At 41.1% G+C, this 24,496-nt stretch overlaps 1 protein-coding gene across 1 annotated transcript in view; it reads left to right on the top strand.

Annotated features, from left to right (window-relative positions):
- Gramd2b (GRAM domain containing 2B) overlaps positions 1–24,496 on the top strand; it is a 62,506-nt gene that overhangs the window by 13,052 nt on the left and 24,958 nt on the right. Inside the window, exons 2-3 of the mRNA XM_048356427.1 lie at positions 18,172–18,291; positions 22,819–22,930. Coding sequence (XP_048212384.1) covers positions 18,172–18,291; positions 22,819–22,930 — 232 coding nt within the window. The remainder of the gene's footprint in view (positions 1–18,171; positions 18,292–22,818; positions 22,931–24,496) is intronic.

The following is a 24,496-nucleotide window of genomic DNA, read 5'->3' on the forward strand; positions in this document are numbered from 1 at the left end:
GGGAGAGAGACCTGAACTTCTGAGACCAGAGGGATGAATAGATACAAGAGGAGCATTTGGAGCTATAGGTCTGGAGAAGACCCATGGGTGCTCTCATCTGAAGACTTCTAATGGCATTCTTCTTGGTGTCCTCATGGTATAGCCCTTTCACAGGGATGAGCTGTTTGGTGAGGGGCTGGAGCAGTGAGGAGAATGTTTCTAATATGACTCGGTGGAATGGAGAGGAGTGTTCCAAGAGCTTTTGAGGGCCCTATGGCAACTAAGGACCCAATCTGCCATAGGACTGTACTTTTTTCCTTCGGCCTGCTAACTCTGAGCTAATCTGGCAGCAAGTGGTATATGTTGACTGGACATCAGATGACTGAATGGCTGGAAACAGAGCAGTCACATGTATGGTCCAAGCTGCCTCAAGAAGGAAGTCTTCAAGTCCAGAGGGTCTAGAAGGACATAGAACTAGGAAGGACTGATATCTGTCTCTGAGGCCAAAGAGCACAGAAGATGAGAGTGGGTGGTAATTGTAAGATGTAGTGACCACAGACAGACAGTGGGGTCAAAGGATCACCATATGGAGCAATCTGAGTCCTGATAAAGCCACATTGTGACATAAAGTGATTTCTGTGATGAAGAGTAAATGTCACAGTTGTTAGATTTCAGAGTTATGAAGGAAGAGAAAGTATGTCAGAGGGTAGAAATGTAAAGGCAGCTCAGATCAGGGTGATGTGTGGGAGGCTGGACTTTCTTTACATACAAGTTAAATAGAGGTAGAAATTTACAATAGGTTTTTATTAAACTCAAGTTTATAAAAGCAGCTAGAAACAAGAGAATTCAGTAAGTTCTCCAACTAATAGGAAAAATATAAAATTCAGTTATCTTTCTTATCAACAGTAACAAGTGAAAAATAAATTAGAGCTGGGCACCATGGCTCACACCTGTAATCCTAGCTACTTGGGAGGCTGAAATATGGAAGATCAAAGACAACCCAGGCAGAAAATTTCTGTAAGATTCCATGTCAGTTAATCAGCAAAATGCAGCCTTAGCCATAAGCAAGAAAGCTGAGTGAGAACATGTGTGGTCAGCATAAATTAAATAAATAGGAATAAGAGGTACAGTCAGCTGGGTGTCGGTAGCTCATGCCTGTAATCCTAGATACTCAGGGGGCTGAGATCTGAGGATTGTGGTTTAACGACAGCCTGGGTAGGAAAGACCATGAGACTCTCATCTGTAATTTACCAGAAAACCAGAAGTAGCGCTGTGGCTCAAGTGGTAGAGCACTAGCTTTGAGCTGAAGAGCTCAGGGGAGCTCAGGGACAGCACCCAGACCCAAAGTTCTAGCTCCACAATGGACCCAAAGAGAGAGAGAGAGAGAGAGTCAAACAATCAAAACTATAAAAGACATAGCAGTAAATTTAATAGATTTTAAAGTAGAACAGTATACCTACTAAAGGATAAATGAAGACATTTACCTTCTTCCAAAGCAGAATTGAATATAAGATGTGTCTTAAATTTAAATTTAGTGCAACTCCAACCAAAATCTCAGACTCTTGAGAAAACATTATGGAATGATCCTGATTGTTCTAAAAAAAAAAAAAAAAAAGATATTCAGGAATAGCTGAATGAAATCTGAATGACAAATAGAATTGTAGCTTATCATGGGGAAGGTATGAAAGTCCAGAAAAAAAATTTCTGGAGATATTTTCAAATCATATGGGTTTGCCCACAAATTTGAAACAATTGGTTAACCAACTGGAAAAAAATAAAGTTGGAAACCTGTTTTACTCCATAATTAAAATAAGTTCCTGAGTGGAAGGAATTGGAAAAAATTATACTAAGTGAAGTGAGCCAGACCCAAAGAAACATGGACTCTATTGTCTCCCTTATAGGGAATAATTAGCACAGGTTTAGGCAAGCCACAGCAGAGGATCACAAGAGCCCAATAGCTATACCCTTATGAATACATAAGATGATGCTAAGTGAAATGAACTCCATGTTATGAAAACGATTGTTATATCACCGTTGTAACTACTTTCAACGTGCTATGTGTAACTGTAGCTTCTATTATTGATGATCTTCTTGTATCCGCTTCCTGTGGTTGTACCTACACTATCTCTGTATCTTATCTGAGTATTTTGGAAACCATGTATACTGGTATTAGAACTAGGAAATTAAAAGGGAATACCAAAGTCAAGAGACACAGGGTAAAAAAAAGACAAACAACTACAAAAGCAATACTTGCAAAACTGTTTGGTGTAAATGAATTGAACAATCCATGGGGGGGGGAAAGGGGGAGGGGGGAGGGGGGAATGAGGGAGGAGGTAACAAAGAGTACAAGAAATGTATCCAATGCCTAACGTATGAAACTGTAACCTCTCTGTACATCAGTTTGATAATAAAAAGTTAAAAAAAATAAAGCAATCGGGCTGGGAATATGGCCTAGTGGCAAGAGTACTTGACTCGTATTCATGAAGCCCTGGGTTCAATTCCTCAGCACCACATATATAGAAAACGGCCAGAAGTGGCACTGTGGCTCAAGTGGCAGAGTGCTAGCCCTGAGCAAAAAGAAGCCAGGGACAGTGCTCAGGCCCTGAGTCCAAGGCCCAGGACTGGCAAAAAATAATAGTAATAATAATAAATAAAGCAATCATCTGTCAGATAAAAAAAAAGTTCCTGACATCAAATATGTAAACACAAAATAAACACGTAGAAATTCTAGAAGAAAACAAAAGCCACTTTTATCTTGAAGTAAGAAGTCTAACTTACACATGAATCAAATATAGAAATTACAAAAGGAAAAATGAATTAAGTTGCCAAAAACTAAAAATAGCAATCGAGATGGAGGCTGGCATCTGAAAATCAGTTTGTAGCCAGTCCAGGCAAAAAAAGTCCACAATAAAAACATAGATTTAATATATTCTTCTCCTTAAACTTAGATCCCTAGTTTTATAGAAAATACTGGTGTGTTTTCAATACTAAGGCAGTGTTATTTTATTAGCTGGGTTTACTTAAAATGTAATAGCATCAAGACAATATCCCCTGTTTGAATCACTGATCCTGAAATTAGATATTAGGTTATAGGATGAAGTTAAAGAGGCAGACAGTATTGGACTGTGGGCTGTGAATTGCTCAAAATTACAGACTCCTCCCCTGAGGGTGCTAAGGAAGAAACAAGCTTTGAGAACCTTTTTCCAAGTTGATTCAGGGTGACCCTTCTCTATGTTGTCATCTTCACAACGGCCCATTTTATGCTCTTTGTCTTGTTCAAATTATATACAGGCATTCAAAGGATAGTCATTGAAGTCTTCCAACTGTTTTTGGGTTGTTTTTGTTTTTTCGCCATTCCAACTGTTTTATTTTGTGTGTGTTGGTTCTGGGATTTGAACTCAGGACCCAGACACTGTCCCTGAGCTTTCATGCTCAAGGCTAATGCTCTTACTACTTGAGCCACAACTCTACTTCTGGCTTATTTTTTTCTTTTTCTGGAGGAGGAGGGGCTAGCTGGTAGTTAATTGGAGATAAGAGTCTCCAGAACTTTTCTACCCAGACTGGGCTTCTTAGTAGCCAGGATTAGCGGTGTGAGTCACTGGTGCTGGCCCAATTTTTCTTCTTTTCCATAATTTTCATATGGATGGCATTTATTTAATCACCATGCAGGGGAAAAGCATTAGACAAAATGTGGCCTACAGCAGATATTTCACAATTTCCATTTTAATGGATAATCATTATAAAATGTTAAACAGACAGTATGTTCAATTTTAGTAAGAAGAGCTTCCCCAGTGATTTTTCACCAAAATACATGACTCAGCTTCCCTGAAATGTACTTCTTTCATATGTTTCATTGAGAAGGAGGAATACACCAGATAACTATAATGATGCCTACAAAAATGTATCTGCTCAAATCTTTGTCTTCTAGCAATGAAAATTTTTAAATCAAAACATTTTTGTCTGGCTAAAACAACTTGTTTCTGTGTATTTATATTTTTTATAAAACAACTAAATTTTACAGCAGTATTGCAAAATCTTCCTAATGTATGTAAGACACTTACATATAAACAGAAAGGTTTAGCATTTAACAAAAAGGTTAACTTCCCCTGGAATACTAGGCAAACCAAAGCCAGGGAGGATTTGATAACTGACCTCTGGTTTCATCTTCACTGCCTTCTTCATCTAAATGCTTACATCAGTCATGGTTTTGAAACAAACTCAGTCAAAACCTACTGTAGGTACATTTTTCAAAGAATATGTACATTATGATAATAAATTCACCACTCCTTCCCAGCTTCCCTTAGAAAATTGCTATGTGAAAAAAAGCAAAGCAGCTCCTTTTGTTCCCACATGGCTTTGTTGGTGCCTAGATCACTGCTTCCAAGAATTCCGTGTGTGTAAGACTTGAAAAGGTCTTAAGTAAGTCTCTGAGGTTTAACAAGCCTGCCTCCCTCCGCCCCAGGTGCTTCAGACATGTGGGAGGCCTCTATTTGATAAGAGTTCACAGACACTTCATCAGAGGGTTTAAGCATACCTTACAATCAACAAACAGTTCTGAGACTGGAAGGGTTTGTTTTCAGAGGACTGATTTTGTATAGCAAAGCACTGTACTGAACTTTGTGCCTCGAACTCCATATTTTGCTTCAAACCCATATGGTGTCTCTTTTTCCGATGTGTTCAGAGCTCTATTCAGGTCTTGTGGTATATTGCAAAGTTGGAAAGGCAGATACACATCTTTGTGTGAAGCCCGGGTAGTCCTGAGTGTGTCTTGAAGGAGTATCCTGTGCTCACATCCTCTTAGAACTTTCCTCTGGGTAGAGGACGAGAGGAGCCATGGTGGTGTGAGGGCAGGACACAGATGTGGCTCCAGCTTCCAACCTTGAGTCATGGTGATTGTCCACTTTGATACTTTCCTATTAACAGTTATAACTCGTTTCATGCTTATACCTGCAGTTGGGACTCCCTCTTCCTTCAATTCCAGGAAAACCTAATCTTCCCAGACATTGGGATTTGGGGATATCATTTGTTTCTGCCCTTCTTGTGGACAGCCAGAGCCACCGGGTGCCAGGACAAGAGGACCTTGGTCCCCAGTAACATAGACATGAGTACTTCCGTGCGAGCAGCAGCGACCTGTGGACTAGTGCAGGAAATATCCCTCCTCCCCATCCCATACAGGAACCCAGATACCCAGCCATTTGCCTGGAGTGGCAGTAGTCCACTCCAATCCTAAATCCTACTACATAGAGCTAGATTGCACGCATTGTTTAACATCAGTTATGAAAACCAGGCACTGGTAACTTACATCTGTAATCCTAACTACTGGGGATGCTGAGACATTGAGGATCATGGCTCAAAGCCAGCCCAAGCAGAAAAGTCCAGACGATTCCATCTCCAATTAATCGTCCAAAAGCCTGGCTGCAGGCATGGCTGAAGTAGTAAAGTGTCAGCCAAGGAAACAAGCCAGATGGGAGTGCAAAGTCCTAACTTAAAGCTGGTACTGATGTGCATACACACAAACACACAAGGAATGGAGAGTCTGTTTTCTAAACTGGAAAAAGATTGGGCAGAGTCACTCCATATCAGGCATCTCTGTGACACAGGCTGGGAGGAGGAGCCTAGTATGGGAGCAGGAAAGCCCAGGATCTTAATAAGACACTGAAATATGACAAACATTCTTTATGAAGATGCCACTCCCAGCACCAGCATTAAGACGATCCTTAAGTCAGCCACTGGTCACAAAACAGACTCTTCTAGAGCCTTTTCCATTTCCAAGAAGGAGGAGAGTAAAGAAAAACAATTCTGTCTTCCAGCTTCTTGCAATCTACAATATCTAAGCATGACTCTTTTAAACTCTGAAAGTCCATCACAGGAAGGTATGATGGCCTCTCCCAGAAGGAAACATGAGATCATCCAGCTGTAACTCAGAGCTACAACTCATCCTACATAATGCAAGGGAGGTGGGGAGGGACGGCGAGCCGGTCAGTTCTGGTGGAACTTCTTCATTGGAAATGTTCCTTCTCTACCCATCACCTTCCAAGGTATCAGTTTGACCTCTGTGGGGAAGAATTGGAAAGCATATTGATGACGTAGCCAAAGTGCCTCCTCATTTATTTTCTGAACTATCCTTCAGCAACTTAAGGGCTAAGCCAAGGAAAGATATACAGATAATAGCCACACACAGTTAATTTCCAGACAGTCGGTCAGGGAACTGGGATGGAACCCAGAATGTCAGTCCTCAGGGCCCAAAGGAGGTAGAGCAGTCTTCTTTAAGAATATGACTTCAGCCAGAGCTAAATTTTGAAGAAGATGCTCTGCTCATGGGAGCAATACCCAAGAGAAGGCATAATTATCCCAGCTAGTCTTGGGGGGAAATATGACAAGACGCTAGACCCAGAAAGACAGCTGGAGGTATGGCTCAAATGGTAGAGTTGCTGTCTAACAAGTGTGACCCCGAGTTCAAATCCCAATACTGCCAAACAGTCCTAACAACAGCCTCTGAAAAGAAGCAGCAGCTTGTTGCACAGCCATTTGTTGTCTTCACCTCTGATCTGCAGGCAAGGGAAAGCCACAGAGGGGTTGAGGAGATTGGCTCATGATGTGCATGTAATCCTATTTGAGTTTTTTGTTTTTTGTTTTTTGTTTTTTTTTTAAGATCCCAGGGGAGGGCTGGGGATATGGCCTAGTGGCAAGAGTGCTTGCCTCGTATACATAAGGCCCTGGGTTCAATTCCCCAGCACCACATATACAGAAAACGGCCAGAAGTGGCACTGTGGCTCAAGTGGTAGAGTGCTAGCCTTGAGCAAAAAAAAGAAGCCAGGGACAGTGCTCAGGCCCTGAGTCCAAGCCCCAGGACTGGCCAAAAAAAAGAAAAGAAAAGATCCCAGGGCAAAGTGATCTTTTATGTAGATAAAAAGAGACAGTGTCTCACTCTGGAGTGAGAGGGATGGTGACCCAGACAAAACATTTGGGACCCTAACGATGTCATCCAAACAAGAGAAGGGAGGAAACTTGACTAAAAAATCCTAAGGAGGCAGGTATCTGGTCTTAGTGAGAAAGAGCTAGCCTAAGTACTAGAGTAATGGAAGCCTCTGGTCTCTAAGATGGTAGCTTTGTGGTTCCTCAAAGCTTTCAACTTTGTCTCCATCTGTGGAGTATGGGTAACATCTGTCTGTGCCTCAAAAAGTCGGCAGGAGGGTCAGGGTAGCAGCATGGTGCAGTGGTACAAATATTGAAGAATAGCAAAACACAATGCAAGTAAAAGTCCTCAAGAAGTCCCAGTAGAAAGGAGTGGGGAGAAAGAAGGAAGAGACAGTGAAAAGGTATTTTACAAGACAGCCTGTTTCATATAGCCAGTAGAGAAAATGAGTATTTGTGATGGGAAAAATTAAGGATATCAAGAGTAAAACTAAAGTCTGTTTAAAATCTTTATTTCCTTGAAAAAAGGTAGCAGTTGTCTAGTATAAATTACTGGACTAAATATTAAAAACTTTAAGTAACAGTGAGGAATTATCACTAATTCTACAATTATTCTATCTTGATATACAAATTATAATATATTTTACTGTTACGTTATGTGATAAGATACGGAATAATTCTATATTATTTATACTAATGTGTACCAAAAAAAAACCAAGTAAATTCTAGGGAGAAACAGGTACAAATAAGAGAAATTACACTTCCAAGGGAACTTACATTAGTATTTATTAAACCTAGTAATTGAAATAACGAAAGCTCTATCTTAATTTTTGTCATAGGATAGTAGGAGCTGCTCTTTTTCTAAATATACTTGATTTAGGATTGTTTTGTTTTGATTAAATCAAATCCATTGGTACAGAACTGTCTTCTCTATTGCTTAGGCAAACCATTTGTAAGAAACGATATTGTGGAATGGAAACGTGATGCAAATGCTAGAGTACAGCTTTGAGTGAGAAAGCCAAGTGAGATTTTTGTGCCTGAGTTCAAGCACTGATACTGACAAAAAGAAGAAACATTGCCTTTTTTAGAGGTTGAATTTGTTCATTTGCTTTGTTTTTATTATTTATTTATTTATGGATTTTTAAAATACTGGTTCTTGCTGTGTTGCTTAGGATGACCACAAACTCCTGGGTTTAAGCACTCCTTCTGCCTCAGCTCCCAAGTAGTTGAAACTACAAACAGGTACTACTAGACCCTGCTGATTTTTTTATAAGAAAAGAATTCTTAGCTGTAATAATACATGGATTTTAAACAAAGATAATTTGGGCATGTTCTAATGGCATCCATGTTGTGCCTTGCTGTGTGGGCTATCCGGTGTGATGTGCCAATATATCCCTACCTCCTTCTGGAAGGTTCCTCCCTGACATAGTCCCGTGGACGCCCTGGGCTGCTGAGCCACAGAGTCAGCACACAAGAGAAGCAGGAAGGAAGGACTGGTTGAGTGAGGGAGAAAGAAAACAGAGGGAGGTTTCTGGAATGCTCACTTGATATTTTGGACACTCAATGCCTTTATTTTTACTTATTTGTCAGTTATTTGTTTGGGTGACAGGACTGGGGCTTGAATTCAGGGCCTCAAACCCTCCATTGGCTTTTTTCACTCCAGGCTGGTGCTTTACCACCTGAGCCACACCTCCATTTCTGGCCTTTTGGTGGTTAACTGGAGATAAAGAGTCTCTCAGACTTTTCCTGCTCCAGCTAGCTTCAAACCGTAATCCTCAGAACTCAGCCCCCAGAGCAGTTGTAGTTACAGCTGTGTGCCACCAGCCTCGGTGTGCCGTCTGCAATGCCCGTATATGCTCACTCCTTTAGCTCACTCTGCTTTTGCTCTTTATTTCTTTAGTCCCCTACATGGAACAGAAGGAGTCCTAGGAGATGGAAGGCCATTAGTTAGCCAGGGTTACTCTAGGGTGCAGGAGGGAGGCAGCTCTAGTCCACAGCAGAGGGCAGGGCCAGGGTAGCCTGCGCCCTCACACAGAAGCAATCACTTGTTTCTTCCAAGAGTGCTTCTGATGGCCTGGTCTCAGTCTCTCTTAACTTGAAATGTCACTGCACTGTCAGTAGGTACTATATATCTAGGGCTCTAATACATGTGTTTCTGCCGTGATGCCTTCCACCCCTCCACACCCCCAATAAAATTTGTTTTCCTGAATACATTCTCCCTAAGGTAGCAACAAGGAAATTGAAACTTAATTCAAGAGGAATTTATACTAAGGTGAAGGAATGTTTTGCTCATAAAAGTTCTATTAGGGATGCCTCTCACTGGGGTGCCTTTGTCTTCACCCCCTTTCCTTTCTTACTCTCTGCCTGGTCCATATTCATTCTTTTCCTACAAGAGAAAAACCACCTGGTGTATTAATGAAATCCATCTGTTGCCACAGAGACCATAAACTGTGGCTCATAAACAACAGAAATTTATCACCCTGGAAGCTAGAGTGAGCAGCTTTGTTTCATTTTATCCTTCAGAGTTATCTTTCATTCCACGTGGCTGTTTTGATTTATTACATGGCATGCTCTTTCTCTGTCTTACCTCTAAAAATATATCCCCAGTGACCATGTTACTTTCCATCATCTAGGTTTTAATTGATAGCTGTTTCTAAAGTCCCTGGCTACTATTCAGTCTTCTTTGAAATTTATGCTTTAAATATTTGCTCTATTGGCTAAAGATTTATTAATATGATACTTTACCTAAATTTTTTCTGGATTTTATGTCCCATTCCTTTATATTTCTGTTTGAGAATTTTTTTTATTCTGCTTAAAAACTGATTCTGGCCAGCTCTGGTGATACACACCTTTAATCCCAGCATTTAGGAGGCTGAAACAGGAGTGTCATAAGTTCAAGACCAACGTAGGCTACATAGTGAGTTCCAGACCAGCCTGAGACTCTTTCTCCAAAACAAATCCTAACCATATCCCTCAGGCCAAGGACCCTATTCATATAGATACTCTCTATTATATCTTAAGTATATGCAAAGTAGCTTATTCTGATATACAGTATTGCTAGTAGAAAACAAAAGAGAATGGATAGCAGTGGTACTCACTGGAAACTATGATGAAAATGAGCTATACAACTTGTGGGTGAGAACAGGGAAAAAACTGGGAGTGAGGGAAGGGGTGACATTGTCCAAAAAGAAATCTACTCATTACCTGACTTACGTAATTGTAATCCCTCTGTACATCACCTTTATAATAACATTTTTTAAAATAATGGATATAGAAATTTAAACAATATTTCAATTATCTGCCCCTGAGAAGGTTATATTTAGTTTGATAAAGAAGATATATTGCATATATATTTTAGGAACTTTATTAGTAGTAAACAATACAAAGCAGTATTATATGCAGAGGATTAAACAACAAAAGAAGACTCAACTACCTTTAAAATTATTTGTTCAAAAAGTTGATTGTGCTGGGTGCCAGTGGTTCATGCCTATAATCCTAGCTATTCAGGAGGCTGAGATCTGAGGATCATGGTTCAAGGCCAGTCCAGGTAGAAAGGTCCGTGAGACTCTTATCTCTAATAAACTACTCAAAAAAAGCCAGAATTAGCACTGTGGTTCAAGTGGTAGGGTGCTAGCCTTGAGCACAAAAAGGCTCAGGAACAGTGTCTAAGCCCTGAGTTCAAGCCCAGGAACCAGCAAAAAAAAAATTTGATTGTAAGCCAGGTATGGTAGCATCTCACTGAAGTCCCAGCTACTGTAGAAGCTGAGGCAAGTCATTGCTTGAACTCAGGAATTTGAGTCCAGTCTGGGCAATGTAGCAAGACCCTGTCTTTTAATAAATAGGCAAATAAACAGAAAAACCCTGTAAATAAAATACCAGGGTATTCTATTGCTTAAATGTTATTAAATATTATTAAACTATTAATAATAAGTATAACCATGATATATGATAATATAATATGTAAATATACTGTGTAAACATAATATACAAATATATTACATAAGCATAATATAATGTATAATGTAATGAAAAGTATTAAATTGTTATTAAATATTATTAAAATACCTTAACCACTATAGACCTTTATAATGAAAACTACAAAGTCTTACAAAATTAAATTGAAGAAAACACCAAAAGATAGACTTCTCATACTCATGGATTAACACAGTCAATATTGTGTTATTCACAGTTTGAAGACAATCCAGGCAGATAAGTCTAAGAGACAAAAACTGGACTGGTGGCATGGCACAAGTGATAGAACACCTGTCATGAGCAAGAAAATCAAGCAAAAGCACTAGTCCAGAGTTCAAATTTCAGTACACACACACACACACACACACACACACACACAAAACACAACACAGATCAATCCAAAAATTCCTGTAGAAGCATTAAAGACCCAAAGTAGCAAAAGCAATCCTGAGTTAAAATAATACTGCTGGAGATTTCACAATACTGGACTTCAAATTATACTGTAGAGCCATTGTTGCAAAAACAGCCTGGTACTAGCACAAAAACACACCCGAAGTCATGTGAAACAGAATAGAAGATCTAGGAATAAAACCATGCAGTTCAGCCATCTAATTTTTACCAAAAACATATACTGGAGAAAAGACAGTCTTTTGAATAAATGGTACTGCTGAGACTTGTTATATAGTTTCAGGAAACTGAAACTTGACCATTATCCATCAGTTTGTATAAAAATCAACTGCAAATAGGCTCATGAGCTCAAAGTAAGTTATAGGTAATTATTTTCTAAATAGGACTCCAATTTTCCAGAAAGCAAGAGCAAGAATTGACAAATGGACAACATCAAATGAAAAAGTTTCTGCAAAAAAGAATAATAAATAAATAAATAATACAAAGAATTAAAGCTATGTCCAGACTTTTTATTTTCTTCTAAAAATAAGTATTCCAAACTGATGAATTTACTGTAGAATGAATTTCACAATACTGGACTTCAAATTATACCTCAGAGCCAGGCTGAATAATAGGAACCAAGAAAACAAATGAAAAAATAATTTGTATATAATGTATTAGATTAGTACAATATTGCCTGGAATTCTGTCTTTAAAATGTACCATCTAGGCTGGGAATATGACCTAGTGGTAGAGTGCTTGCCTTGTATACATGAAGCCCTGGGTTCGATTCCTCAGCACCACATACATAGAAAAGGCCAGAAGTGATGTTGTGGCTCTAGTGGTAGAGTGCTAACTTTGAGCAAAAAGAAGCCAGGGACAGTGCTCAGGCCTTGAGTTCAAGCTCCAGGACTGGCAAAAGAAAACAAACAAACAAAAAAATTCTTTGTTAAAATGTACCATCTGAAAATATCTTAGTAACAAACACTAGCTTTCTCGCATTTAGTTGTGAGATACAACTATTTGGACATTTAAACAAAAATTAATGTAAGCAATTCAAATTATCTAAAAATTAAAAACTGAAGCTTCAGCCAGGGGCTGGTGGCTCACATCTGTAATCATAGTTCCATCATTGAGATCTGGGGATTGCTGTTTGAAACCATCCTGGACAAGAAAGTCTATAAGACTTCTGTAGTTGAGCAAAAGCTGGAAATAGAGCTGTGGTTCAAGGGGTAGAGTGCCAACCTTCAGTGTAAAAAAAAAGTGAGAGCAGAGCAAGAGACCCTGAGTTCATATTGGCATTTAAAAAGAAGGGAACTTCATGGTACTATTATTAACTAAAGTGCAATATGGGTAATAGCTTTTATGGTCTGAAATAATACTAGGACAATTATATCTATAAACTTTTCTGGCATTACAACTAATTAAAAAGAGAAGCCCGTTTTCTCAGAAAAATAAAAATAATAATAAAGTTTCTGCACACCAAAAGAAACAGTTAGCAGAACCAAGAGACAACACATAGTTTGGCAGAAAATCTTCACCAACTATTTAACAAAAGAGTTGTACCAAGAACTCAAAAACTTAAATAGCAAAAGAACAAATAATCCAGTTAATAAATGATCAAGCAAACTGGACAATTGTCAGAAGAAGAAATACAGATGGCTAGTAGCTACATGAAGAAATTTTCAACATTGCCAAAAGGAAATGCAAAACCACACTAGAATTCCATCTCACCTGATCAGAATGGCAAATGACAAATGCTGGAAAGGATTCAGGGAAACAAGAGCCCACATATGCTATGGAAACCAGTATGGCATTTCCTCAAAAATCTAAAAATAGGCCTCCCTAATGCCATGGCTACTGGGAACAGAGATGCATTAACGTGATTTGCATTCCTTTAGATATATGCCCAATTGTAACATTATGGCAGCTCTGTTCACAGTAGCCAAACAGTAGAATCAGCTGAGGTGCCCAATAACAAATGAATGAATAAAGAAGATAATGGAACACATACACTATGGAATATTACACATTCGTAAAGAAAAACTGAATGAGGTCATTTTCAGGAAAATGAATGAAATTGGAGAACATGTTGAGAGAGATAGATAGGCCAAATATATGTTTTTGTTCATATGTGTAAGCTAGACCTAAAAGACTTACATGGATGTGTACATACATATACACACACATACATAAGCACATATGTGAGTATATAAGTATTGGTAAGAATGTGTAAACTTCACTATGTCTTGTGGTGTGGGTCACGGAAGTTCTACCAATGGCAGTGATAATATTTTTTATGTCTGCCTTTTGACACAGTAATTGTACTTCCAAGAAATGACCCTGCGGGCCCATTCATCTCCATAATAAACATACAAACTCACTCATTGCCATGCTCTGTGTATTTGCAAAGACTCAAATCCTCCTCAGTGCCCAACAATAAGGAACTGGTTAAATTATAATATGTATGATGGAACTCTGTGTGTCATTTAAAAGAATGAGGAAAGGTGTGACTGTAGGGGTAGGGGAGACAAAGCAAGGTTAGGAATAGGGTGCCATCATTGATATGTAAGATGGCACACACTTCAATGTATACAAATGTACACACAAAGGTCTCCCGTGCTGCTGGGGAAAGCCAGGGGCTGGGGAGAAATGGCCGCTGTGGAACAGGGGTTGGAGAAATTTGTGTCTCCATTAGAAACTGCTGTGTTTAATGCTAGTGCTTACTGCACCTAGTCAAAAAATAAGTATGTTGATAGATTGATTGAAAATGTCTACACAAGGATCCAGTAAAAACAATTGTAAATGGAAGACTGTACTTGACTTGTGAAATTCTGAATTTACCAAATTAGAGAAGCTAAAGGGTCTTCTCTACAAACCTGTGAGCTTCAGAATACCAACCTACCTCCTCCCTTTGGTTACAAGAATGTATATTTTCATTCTGCGACCACAGTTCCCAGAACTTTTCTCTGTCATTATTGGTTAACTGTGTTTTCCAAGTTTTGCCCCTTTTCCTGCAATAGAGCCATCAAGCTACAGCAGCACCACAGAGACACAAAGCCGCGTGGCGCCCATCTTGGCATACCTAAGGGCCAACTGAGTGTGGAGCATAGACAGGGCCCGGCAGCTCGGCCTTCCCTGGCCTGCCATGCTCAGGAATTTGTCCTGTAGCTATCCTGTCTCCTTGTGCGTCAAGACCATGATTTTAAAAGTAAGGATCAGAGATTTATTTTACATGTACTACATGTAAAATTGCCTCCACCTGTACCACACTAAGGAAGTTCAGTTTAGGATAATCTGGCATGAATTTAGACTCACAACAGGGAATGGTCAATGTAATTAGAAAGGAAGACAGTTTGGGCAACGGGTTCACACCTGTAATCCTAGCCCTTCAGGAGGCCGAGGCCCCGATTGGAGGATTGAGGTTCAAAGCCAGCTCAGTCAGGAAGGTCCCTGAGACTCTTGTCTTCAATTAACTATCAAAAAAGTCAGAAGTGGAGCTGTAGCTCAAGTGGAAAAGCACCAGCCTTCAGCAAAAAAGGTTAAGAGAGCACCCAGGCCCTGAGCTCAAGCCCCACTGCTGGCACCAAATATATATATATATATATATGTGTGTGTATGTATGTATGTATGTATATAATTCTTTTTTTTTTCTTCCTGAACCAAACCACAGTGAGGCACTTGTTTTCATTTACCTGAGATGCAGTTTAATCACAGTTTCTAACCAAACACTACTTATTTCCCTGGACTTGCATGTGAAAATATCTGAATGCTTGTCTGAGACACTGGCCCAGCCACAGAAAAGCATGTTGACTTTACCTTACCTCACAGAGGCCTTCTCCAGAAAGATGGTAATTGACCCTATACCTAAGAATCTAATTGTGAAATATGAATTTAAATCATCGTCAGACTAATGAGTTCTGGGAAGTGACAAATAATGGGTTGTTGATAAAGTTGTCCCAACCTGTTTCTTTATTTATAGATTATGTAACAGTGTGTGCAGTGTTTTATTGAAACCAGCTTGCCCTGATGAGTAATAAAATACCATCTCCTACTAGGTGAAGTGAGGCTTAGTTGGCATAATCATGACTGTCTCACAGCCCTGAAATTCTTGCTGAAAGCTCTCAAGACCCAGATTGGTTGGAAATGGAAAAGAAGTAACTTGCCTAGGCCATGTGAAGGCGGAATCTCGATTTCCAGCATCTTCTGTATCTATGTGATGCTACACTTGCCAGGTTCACTTTTCCCTGTCTTAGGAAGCCCTGGGCATCCTCCTAACAGAGTGCATTCCAGTAAGCATCTGTTGAGAGGGCTGGGTTTGTGTTTGTTTTCCAGCTGACTCTTCTAGTCCATGACACTCTACAAGGACCTGGTCTTCTGGTTTAAAAAAAAAAAAAGCAGATTTTCTCATTTTAGCCATCAATTGAAGCCTATTCAGCTTCACCAACTAAAACTTTCTCAGTTCCTGAGAGTCCCCAGAGAAGCTTCTATTCCCCTTCCTCACACTCCACTTGCCCAAAAAACGGTTTGGATTCTACACAGTCTCAGCCTGTTCTCCCACGACCTCCAAGGGAAGGGGCCCTGGGCGGGAGAAATCTCACCTATTGGAAATTAACTTGCTTGAGCCTGTACCTTCTTTAAGTAAACAAAACCTAACATTGAATTGACCCCTAGATGGAATTTGCTTCCTCTGTGAGGCAATCCATAATTAACCCCACATCTATCAACATATAAGTGACCACTGTAAGCAAACTATGAGTGTTGTGCTGTGGAGAAAAACCACATTCCCTGGCCAGGAGGATCTTCCTATAGCTTGCTGGGTAAATGAGGCTTTAGGAGACAAGGTCACCACTCCAAGGTCACTGCTCCAGGCTGTTGAGTGGAAAGAGATGGGGTGGATGGAAAGATGTGCTCCAGGTAGGATCATGAAGGAAGGAACCTGTGCTGAAGACAAGCTCAAGTTCAAGAATAAAGGGTGGAGGGGCTGGGAATATGGCCTAGTGGCAAGAGTGCTTGCCTCCTACACATGAAGCTCTTGGTTCGATTCCCCAGCACCACATATGTGGAAAACGACCAGAAGGGGCGCTGTGGCTCAGGTGGCAGAGTGCTAGCCTTGAGCAGGAAGAAGCCAGAGACGGTGCTCAGGCCCTGAGTCCAAGGCCCAGGACTGGCCAAAAAAAAAAAAAGAATAAAGGGTGGAAAACACCTGGACAGGCTCTTTTGAGTGGAAGTGGAACCCACTTGTATATTTTGCACTGGTGAAATATGCTGCAAGAGGTGCAGAGGTGCACACTGAGCAGTTCAATGCCAAATTAGCACATAGCATTAAGCCCTTAGAACCCTGCACTGCCCAGAAAAACCAAGGGTTCTAATCCAACCCAAGCTGGGTGAACTTCCCTTTGGAATCTGGTGCTAGAGCACGGGCTATCTTACCTCTACCAGTCCACGTATTAGGAAAAAAGGGACACTTCTTGGCACGAATAACTCCTGCTAGATGCAAGCGCTGTACAGGACAGCTTTTGCTCTGCCTCTGAGATCTAACCTGACCCTGCAAAACACTTAATACATATTTAACTGAATGCTGAAATGACTATTACCTTCTGCATGTGAGTCTTCCTATGGAAGCTTCTCAAGTGGATGTCTGCCTGCTGCTTTATGCCTCTGAGACAGGACACCTAGTGTGCGCCACTGTGCGCCTAGTGTGCGGACACAGTGCGCACACTAGGTGTCCGCAGGCAGCTGCCACTGCAGCACTGCATCAGTCACTTCTACAGTGCATGGAAACCGATGAACAGCAATCTGTCATAGTAATACTTGAGTTTTGTGTCTTACTTGAGGCTTGGCCACGCTGTTCTCATCTCCGTGTGTGTGTGTGTGTGTGTGTGTGTGTGTGTGTGTGTGTGTGTATCTTGTGGGTTCCTTACTGAACTCTGAATCCTACCTTCTGTCCTCCTTTCAGAATTTCTTGTCTCTCATCTTGAAAATTGTCCCCACACAAACTACCAATTGAGCAAGTTTATTTCTGCATCCATCTACTCCCATTCATCTCTCATTTTCCAAATTTACCAAAATTTAATTTTTCCTAAACTTAATAATCTGAACTATATATAACTAGTATCTTAGCCCCTGTGGTTACTGGAAAAAGGAATAGGATTCTCATCTCATCCTAGAGCTCTCACACTGAAGGATAAACAGTTTAATTGTTGGAAGGATGGGTAGACTGATAAATGAGAGAAAGAAAAGAGAATTTATGCACAAACACCTGGCAAGAAGACAAAGTGGAATTTGAATCCCAAGCAAGACAGTTGCTAGCTTTGTGGACTTGGGCAGGATATATGACAGCCCCAGGTTTCGCCTGTAAAACAAAGGTAATAAATCCTGCCTCACCCAAATGGCGGTAAGACTGCAGACTGTAAATTAGAGAAGTGCTTACTTGGCTTGCTTACAACAACAGCCCAGACAAAAGGTGATAAGTGACATAGAGAAGTGCAAACAGAGGGTGGGGGCTCCTGCACCTGCAGGAGAAGTGTGTGTGTGTGTGTGTGTGAGAGAGAGAGAGAGAGAGAGAGAGAGAGAGAGAGAGAGGTGCACAAGGGCCCTCTTAGCTTTACAGCACACATCTAGGCCAGACAGACAGCCTGAGCAGCACACGGCCCACGGGAGGCACAGGCCTGAGAGCTGAGCAGGTCTCTGCACACTCAGACATCTGCAAGTGAAGCAGGTGTGGCCTGCAGCCTCTGCCCTTCAGGCTGCAGCTGACAGGGGTTAGAATGGACACTGGGAAGGTCACAGCCCTCAGAATTGAGCCTGTCAATGAGAACTGAGATCATTCTACTCCAAAACACATGACTGACGTGTTCATCAGGAATCCATCAACCTCTCTCTAGATGTCTAAGATCAGGTACTTTCTCTTCTCCAGCTCTGAGGCTGAGAATGGTGTGGAGGACAAAAAGAAAGTTTGCAGGTCGCCAACAGTCCAGTCACCTGCCCCGTCTGTGGAAGCCGAATCTCCAGACCAGAAAAAGAGCATCTACCTGCGGTGAGTTCTCTCACAACTCTTTATCTGGGGACTTGGTAAAAAGATGGTGTTCCTAGTTTTATGGTTCTTGTTAAGAGTTAGGACTAACGATAGGTAGAACATGCCCCAAGAAAGAACAGAGGGCCCTTCCTGATAGCCCAGGGCTGGCACTTGCCTTCCTTTCTCATCTCTTCCTGGCTGCCCCAGCCTGCAAAAAAGCCCCTGGCTGTCCCTGCCTGCAGAGCAGCAGCTCCTCTCTGGGAGCACTGATGCCCCAATCAAGGCCAGGATTCCCATGCTCAGGTGTAGACTAATGAAGCGCCTTGGAAGTTGCATCCTGGAGTGTCTACTCAGCCTCTAGATTTTCCAGGAGCCTTTAGGAAAGGGCAATGAACCCCTCCCGGAGCTCCTGTGAGGGTTCCTGTGGCTTGGCTGGGCGCTGGAGAGGGAGCGGTTGTTTTGAGATGGTTAGCTCTGAGGCATCCATACCAGGGTGGACTTAAAGGGGCTTTAAAAATAGAGCAGGTACAGGTGGTCCTAGTGACAGGTTAATGTGGGTATTGGGTTTGGCTCTTGTTTTGTCTTGTTTTTATTTTGTTCTGTTGTTGATGTTTGTTTTGATTTTTGTGTATGCACATGTGGTGCTGGGGGTGGAACCTGGGTCCTAATTTGTGAAGGCAAGTGTTCTATCACTGTACCACATGCCCTGCCCCACATACGTAGTACTTGTCTCTACTAAAGCATGTGATTGTCCTCCGTCCCCATTCTGGGAATTGTTAGAACTGCTACTTTCTCTCCTCTACCTCTGCTAAGAGATGATTAACTGATTCCTGCTTTTCACTTTCTTTCCTGACTCCCCACCCTTATCTTCTCCCCAAATCTGCTTCCTTCAGGACCAACCGTAAGTCTTAATTCTTCCCTCAGTTTCCCTTCTCAGACTCCCATGTATCTTTCTGTATGTTCTGCATGCTGCTTTTGTAGCTCTTATCTTTCTGTAGCCATTTCTCATCAGAACATCTCTGCCTCGTCACCCAGTGAGTCCTCCCACAAGACACAGAATGTTTTGTTTTGTGTGCGATATGCTTCCCCAGGCTTTGGGCGGAAGCCTTGCCTGCATGGCACAGGTATATGGTTTGTGCCATGGCAGAGGGCCTTTCATAGTGCTCAGTCTGGAAATCCTTAATCCCCTTTGGGTAAGGGGATTGCATTTTCACATTGCTTCTGGTTCTGGTCACGTGCACCTATAGGAAGTGGGAATCACATGGTTGACAGGGCGCAGAGCATGAAACATTATGAGATGCTATGCCTTTGCAGTCATCAGAGGCAGCACTTCCCTGCTTGTAGTCTTTGCCTCCAGTCCTTTCATCTTCAAAAGATCTACCATCTTCTTGGCAGTCCCATTAGCACAGGTTAACTTTAATCAGCAGAGGTGATGTACTTAAATTAGTAGTAATTTGTTTATGATAGGTCTCCTTATATAGCAAAGGCTGCCCTCAAATTCACTCCTCTCCTGCCTCAGCCTCCTGAGTGCTGTGATTACAGAAATAAGCCACCATAACTGGTTAATAGCTTTTGGGGGTGAGGGTAAGAAGGGTGCCAGTACTGGGGCTTGAACTAGTCCCTTGCATGCATGCTTAGCTTTTCTACTCATATCTGGCATTCTACCACTTGAGCCACATAGCTTCTTCCTCTTTGCTGGTTAATTGGAGTTAAGAGTTACATGGACTTTTCCAACTTAGCTGACTTCAAACCAGAATCCTCAGATCTCAGCCTCCTGGCTAACTAGGATTATAAGCATGAGCCATTGGCACTCTGTTGGACATTATTATTTTGACTTTCATAAAAATTTAGCAGGTGGGCTGGGGATATGGTCTAGTGGCAAGAGAGCTTGCCTCATATACCTGAGGCCCTGGGTTCAATTCCCCAGCACCACATATACAGAAAATGGCCAGAAGTAGCACTGTGGCTCAAGTGGCAGAGTGCTAGCCTTGAGCAAAAAGAAGCCAGGGACAGTGCTCAGGCCCTGAGTCCAAGCCCCAGGACTGGCCAAAAAAAAAAAAAAAATTGAATAAAAATTTAGTAGGTGGATATCAAGAAGACCACAGTTTGAGGCCTGCCTGAGCAAAATCTTCATGAGACCCCATCTCAACTAACTGGGTGTCATCACAGCCATTTGGGAAGCATAAATAGGAGACCCAATTTGAAAAATAACTAAAGCAAAAAGGCCTGAAGGCATGGCTCAAGTGGCATAGCACCTTCCTGGCAGGTCCTATCTGTCTGAAAGGCTCTAAATCAAATTCACGATACTTACAACTTTTTAAAATAAAAGCTACAAAATAATTTTATTGTCAAGAAGAGTACAAATGTTTGTTTATAGTTTCTAAAAAAATGAGCTCTAGAATTCCCAGGGGATTTCTATCTCTGAATAGAGTTAGTAACCAGAAATCAAATCCAGCCAGATGTTCCTTGTATTCCTTGCTTGTATTCCTAGCTACTCAGTCTGAGGTCTGAGGATTGCAGTTTAAAGCCATCTGGGCAAGAAAGTCCATTGCAATCTTCAATTAACTACCAAAAAGCTGGACGTGGAGCTGTGGCTAAGGTAGAGCACCAAGCCTTGAGTGAAAAAGTTAAAGGACAGAGCCCAGGCCCTGAGTTTAATCCCTAGTACTGACATGACAGAAAGAGAGGAGAGAGGGGAGTGGAGGGAGAGAGAGAGAGAGAGAGAGAGAGAGAGAGAGAGAGAGAGAGAGAGAGAGAGAAAGAGAGAGAGAAAGAGAGAGAGGAGAGAAAGAGAGAAAGAGAGATCGAATTCATGTGCTTTGACCTACTGAGAGGTATTCTACCAGTGACTTGAGCATTGTGGAATCATGATCTATTGGGCTGGAAGAGACCTGAGATATCACATCTTTTCAAGCTGAGAAAACCAGAGACTAACATCTAACTTCAGTCGTTTCTTTCCCTCTGTGGCACCCAAATGACGTTAGTTTCTTCCTAAATCTACCTTGAACCAAATTAACAGCCACATTTTTAGGAATAGTAATGAATAGTTATGGATTTCACATGTACCATTTTCTTCCATAAACAATAAAGCAACTACATAATTACAAAACTCGTTCATATAATACCTCTAGAAATCATACGTGCATTCCACTTTCAAATTGCTGCTGTTATCTGTGTGGCTGAAAGTGTGCACAAACTTTCTAGATTCTTGGAACTAGAATAAACATAGAAAGAAAATTTGAACCTGACCTCTGCTCTTTACAGAACAAGGAAAGACTTGGATTTAAATATGTTTCTTTCAGGGTGAATTTGATCAAAAGCTGTTAGATGCATGTATGCCAATATGTAAATATCACAACAAATCCTCTTTTGTACATAAAATAGAATAAATAAATGTGTTCTTCCTCCCCACCTTCACATTCCTCTTGTACTGTTCTCTCAATCTGGAGTGTTTTCCCTCATTCCCAACTCTGCTCATCCTGTTAGGTCCTATATATCAAACACATATTGTTCTGTGGCATTCTTCTTTCCTTACCTACTGGTATTGTGTCTCCAGTCCTATTAGTACATAGTGCTAAAATGTATACTGCCTGTGTGTGTGCATGCTGGCTTAACTCAGGGCCTGGGCACTGTCCAGGAGGTTTTTTTGCTCACGGTTAACTCTCTACCATTGGAACCGCAGCACCACTTCCAGCTTTTTGGTGGCTAATTGGAAATATGAGCCCATGGACTTTGCTGCCCAGGCTGTCTTCAAACTACAATCTTCAGCTCTCAGCTTCCCAAGTAGCTAAGGACAAGGGGCATGAGCCACCAAGCTATGTACTGACTTAAAAAAAAAATCTTTCTTCTGTGTGTGTGTGTGTGTGTGTGTGTGTGTGTGTGTGTGTGTGTGTGTTGGCTTCCTAAAGATAAAGACTATCTTGTGTGCCCAAGGCCATCAGCACAATGCCCTTTCTCAATTAATGCTCATTGAATATTAATAGATTCTGAAACAATTATTCTTTGTTTTAACCTCAGCTGCAATTTTGATTTAGTAATTTGCCTCAAGCACTCTTCTTTCTATTGATTAAAACACTTTGGGGCTGGGAATATGGCCTAGTGGCAAGAGTACTTGCCTCGTGTACATGAAGCCCTAGGTTCAATTCCCCAGCACCACATATATAGAAAACGGCCAGAAGTGGCGCTGTGGTTCAAGTGGCAGAGTGCTAGCCTTGAGCAAAAAGAGGCCAGGACAGTATTCAGGCTCTGAGTCCAAGGCCCAGGACTGGCAAAAAAAAAAAAAAAACCACTTTAGAAGTGATACGATAACTCACATTTCCATCACTTTTAGTCCCTTTGTAAGTCACTGTGTCTGCAGCTTGGGTCAACAACCTGCTGAGTTTCACTGGCAAATGCCCTGCAGCTCCAGAGTGATCAGCAATATCTAGAAGAGAACAAGAAATGCTTGGCTCCTTCATGACATGGTGTAATAATAGAGATTTACTTCAATAAATTAATAAGGGACATCAACAATTCACCTTGTGATCTCCCTGGTGTTTACTTCTCTAGGTCAAAATCCAGTTTTGAAGGTGCCACTGTATCAGGTGACAAGAATGAATATAAAACAGAAAACAAAAATGACTCTAAGACTGAAAGGAAAAAGTCGTCATCTTCCAGCCAGGTAAGTGCAAACTGCAATGTGTATTGCATCACATCCAAGGTTTATGGTAGCTCTGGAGCCAGTGGAGAAAAAGAATCTAAAGGTACGGCTTCCTGCTGGTTAGATGGGAAGCAGTTCCTCAATTTTTCATCAATATTAGAGTCCACAATGGACCTTTCAACACATATTGAAAAGTAATGAGTGCCCAGCTGTGGCCTCTAACTCTGACAAGAGCCCAGAAAATACCGGTCGGTAGCCAGCAGGACAGGGAACGATGGTGTGACATCCCTGTAAGAAATTTCAGTCTGGTAAGGGCACCAATTACACACAGGGCCACATTCTCCAGGCGTAATTTCAACTCTCTGAAACACGCCCTGACAGGTCACATAGTCTAATTGTGTGTCACAGAGTCTAATGCTTACTGAGGTCACAAGTGTGTGGGATTTTGGCTCTTTTGTTTTGTCTTTGGTTTCCATGTTAAGGATTTAACCCAGGGCCTTGTGCATGCTAAGAACACACTTTGGCCACTACCAGGGTTTGCTTGGCTGGTGCTCTACCACTTAAGCCCTGTCTCCAGCACTCCTTTTTGGTAGTTATTTTGGAGATGGATATCTATCTTGGACTTTTCTGTCTGGGCTGACTTTGAACCATAAGACTCCAGATCTCACCCCCCTTGAGTAGCTAGGATTATAGGCAGGATCCACCACACCCAGCTTATTCCTTTTTTGACATATCATCCCTAAATAGTTCAATGTGTACCTTCTAAAAAGCACTAAAATGAACTACTTTTTGATACACAAATAAAATTTCACTAAATATCAAATTTATTTTAAATTTCCACAGTTGTCGTAGAAGGAATGTTCTTTATAAAGGTGTTTGTTTTTGTTTTTGTTTTTGTTTTTTGCCAGTCCAGGGGCTTGAATTTGATCAAAAGCTCTGTTAGATGCATGTATGCCAATATGTAAATATCACAACAAATCCTCTTTTGTACATAAAATAGAATAAATAAATGTGTTCTTTCTCCCCACCTTCACGTTCCGCTTGTACTGTTCTCTCAATCTGGAATGTTTTCCCTCATTCCCAACTCTGCTCATCCTGTTAGGTCCTATATATCAAACACATATTGTTCTGTGGCATTCTTCTTTCCTTACCTACTGGTATTGTGTCTCCAGTCCTATTAGTACATAGTGCTAAAATGTATACTGCCTGTGTGTGTGCATGCTGGGGCTTAACTCAGGGCCTGAGCACTGTCCCTGGCTTCTTTTTGCTCAAGGCTAGCACTCTACCTCTTGAGCCACAGATCCACTTCTGGCTTTTTCTGTATGGGTGGTGCTGAGGAATGGAACCCAGGGCTTCATGTATAAAGATCTTTTCTTTTTTTTCTCTTCAGAGTCCAGTCAAGAGTCAAATAGTGAATTTATATTTTATTATGGTTTTAAGTTACATCAGTCAACTACATTTTGTTATTTTATTCATTTATTACTATTTTTATTATTACTATTATTACTATTTTTATTATTATTTTTTGAAGAGTTCGTGGCCTAGAATTTTTTTCTTTCTCTTTTTTTTCCTTGTCTGTCATGGGGC

This window comes from Perognathus longimembris, chromosome 11, assembly GCF_023159225.1.
Source record: "Perognathus longimembris pacificus isolate PPM17 chromosome 11, ASM2315922v1, whole genome shotgun sequence".
Taxonomy (NCBI): Eukaryota; Metazoa; Chordata; class Mammalia; order Rodentia; family Heteromyidae; genus Perognathus; species Perognathus longimembris.